General features: G+C 36.2%; 1 protein-coding gene across 1 annotated transcript in view; it reads right to left on the reverse strand.

Moving 5' to 3' along the window:
* Positions 1 to 237: 237 nt before the first annotated feature.
* LOC136837404 (uncharacterized) overlaps positions 238 to 1580 on the reverse strand; it is a 2387-nt gene continuing 1044 nt past the window's right edge. The window contains exon 2 of the mRNA XM_067102186.1: positions 238 to 759. Coding sequence (XP_066958287.1) covers positions 334 to 759 — 426 coding nt within the window. The 3' untranslated portion in view covers positions 238 to 333. The remainder of the gene's footprint in view (positions 760 to 1580) is intronic.

Raw genomic sequence — 1580 nt, forward strand, 5'->3', positions numbered from 1 at the left:
TTCTCGTGACTCAAAGAATATATTCATTAGTTATCAACGCTATCTCTCTCTCTCTCTCTCTCTCTCTCTCTCTCTCTCTCTCTCTCTATATATATATATATATATATATATATATATATATATATATATATATATATATATATATATATATATATATATATATCATAAGTAAAATATGCTGTTGTCTCAAATCAGAGCATAATGAAACGGGACAGGATCATATTCATATAAATCTTGAACTGAAGAAAAGACTCGAGTCCGTAGTTTGTAATTTATTGATTTATTATAACGAATAGCTTTCTTGTGATAAAGGCATCTTCAGATTTGTTATATCTACCATTTGCCATAGAGACCGGATCCTCCAATGATGGAACCTCCGTGTCCTCCAATAACTGAGCCTCCACCGATTCCATGACCTCCACCGATTCCATGTCCAAGGCCAGGTCTTCCATAACTCACGGAAGAGCTTACAAGTCCTCCAATACCTGGAGTGATTGAAACGCCATGTCCTACGCCTCCTCCAAAACCTCCACCATGTCCAAATCCTCCTCCAATGCCTCCATGGCCTCCAATGATACCTCCTCCAACGCCTCCATGGCCTCCAATGATGCCTCCTCCAAGACCTCCGTGGCCTCCAATGATACCTCCTCCAAGGCCTCCGTGGCCTCCAATGATACCTCCTCCATGACCTCCGTAGAGATGTCCACCCAAGGCGCAGGTGGCAAGAAGGGAGATAGCAAGAACAATCTTGAAAGAAGCCTGGAATTAAAATGTCATGTTGTTACATCGAATAGTAAAACTTCTTATTTTACTAATGTTTTAATACAAAATAACTTTATGGTAGAAAACTCCCTGAGGACCTGTTTTTTATTTGTAGTTATATGAGCTATTATTTTGTGTTTTCATTCAAACAGTAACGATACACTTGAATACTAATGACCAGTGTCTAAAAGATTCGTCACAAAAATAATTGAATAGCTACTTTCTTGATAGATATTTAACTTGAAAAGGTGAAACGAGTAATAACATTTTAATTTATTCTTCTTTATTTACTGTACGAAAAGTAACCATTAACTCTGCCTATTATTAGAAATAAGTAGCGACAGTTCTTTTAATTACTTAGGTTAACTTTGGTAGCCATATCTGGGTACACACTCAGTGACAATCGATCTGAACGAGTTATTCCAGAATTCTTTGCATCAGCTTATCGTTTTAAAATGTGACCACGTTTCAGCCCACTTTCTGAAGACCTGTGCAAACCGTGTCTTTGTTTAGGGATTTATTTTCGTAAAATTTACTAAAGTGTAAAATCAAAAGGATCACAAAACACAAGTAACAAATAAAACATACTGTGAGATTGATAGCTATCTTGTTTTCATAAGTTTTATTTAAGGCAATTTGTCTTCTTCATATACATACATGCATATATATATATATATATATATATATATATATATATATATATATATATTTCTGACTCACGTCAGGATCGGAACCCAGGTCTCTCAGGTGGAAAGCAAGGGCGTTACCCACTGGGCCATACAAGTCTAAAAGAAGTCGGAACCTGAGATATAGCTGCA

This window comes from Macrobrachium rosenbergii, chromosome 59 (genome assembly GCF_040412425.1).
Source record: "Macrobrachium rosenbergii isolate ZJJX-2024 chromosome 59, ASM4041242v1, whole genome shotgun sequence".
In the NCBI taxonomy this organism is placed as follows: Eukaryota; Metazoa; Arthropoda; class Malacostraca; order Decapoda; family Palaemonidae; genus Macrobrachium; species Macrobrachium rosenbergii.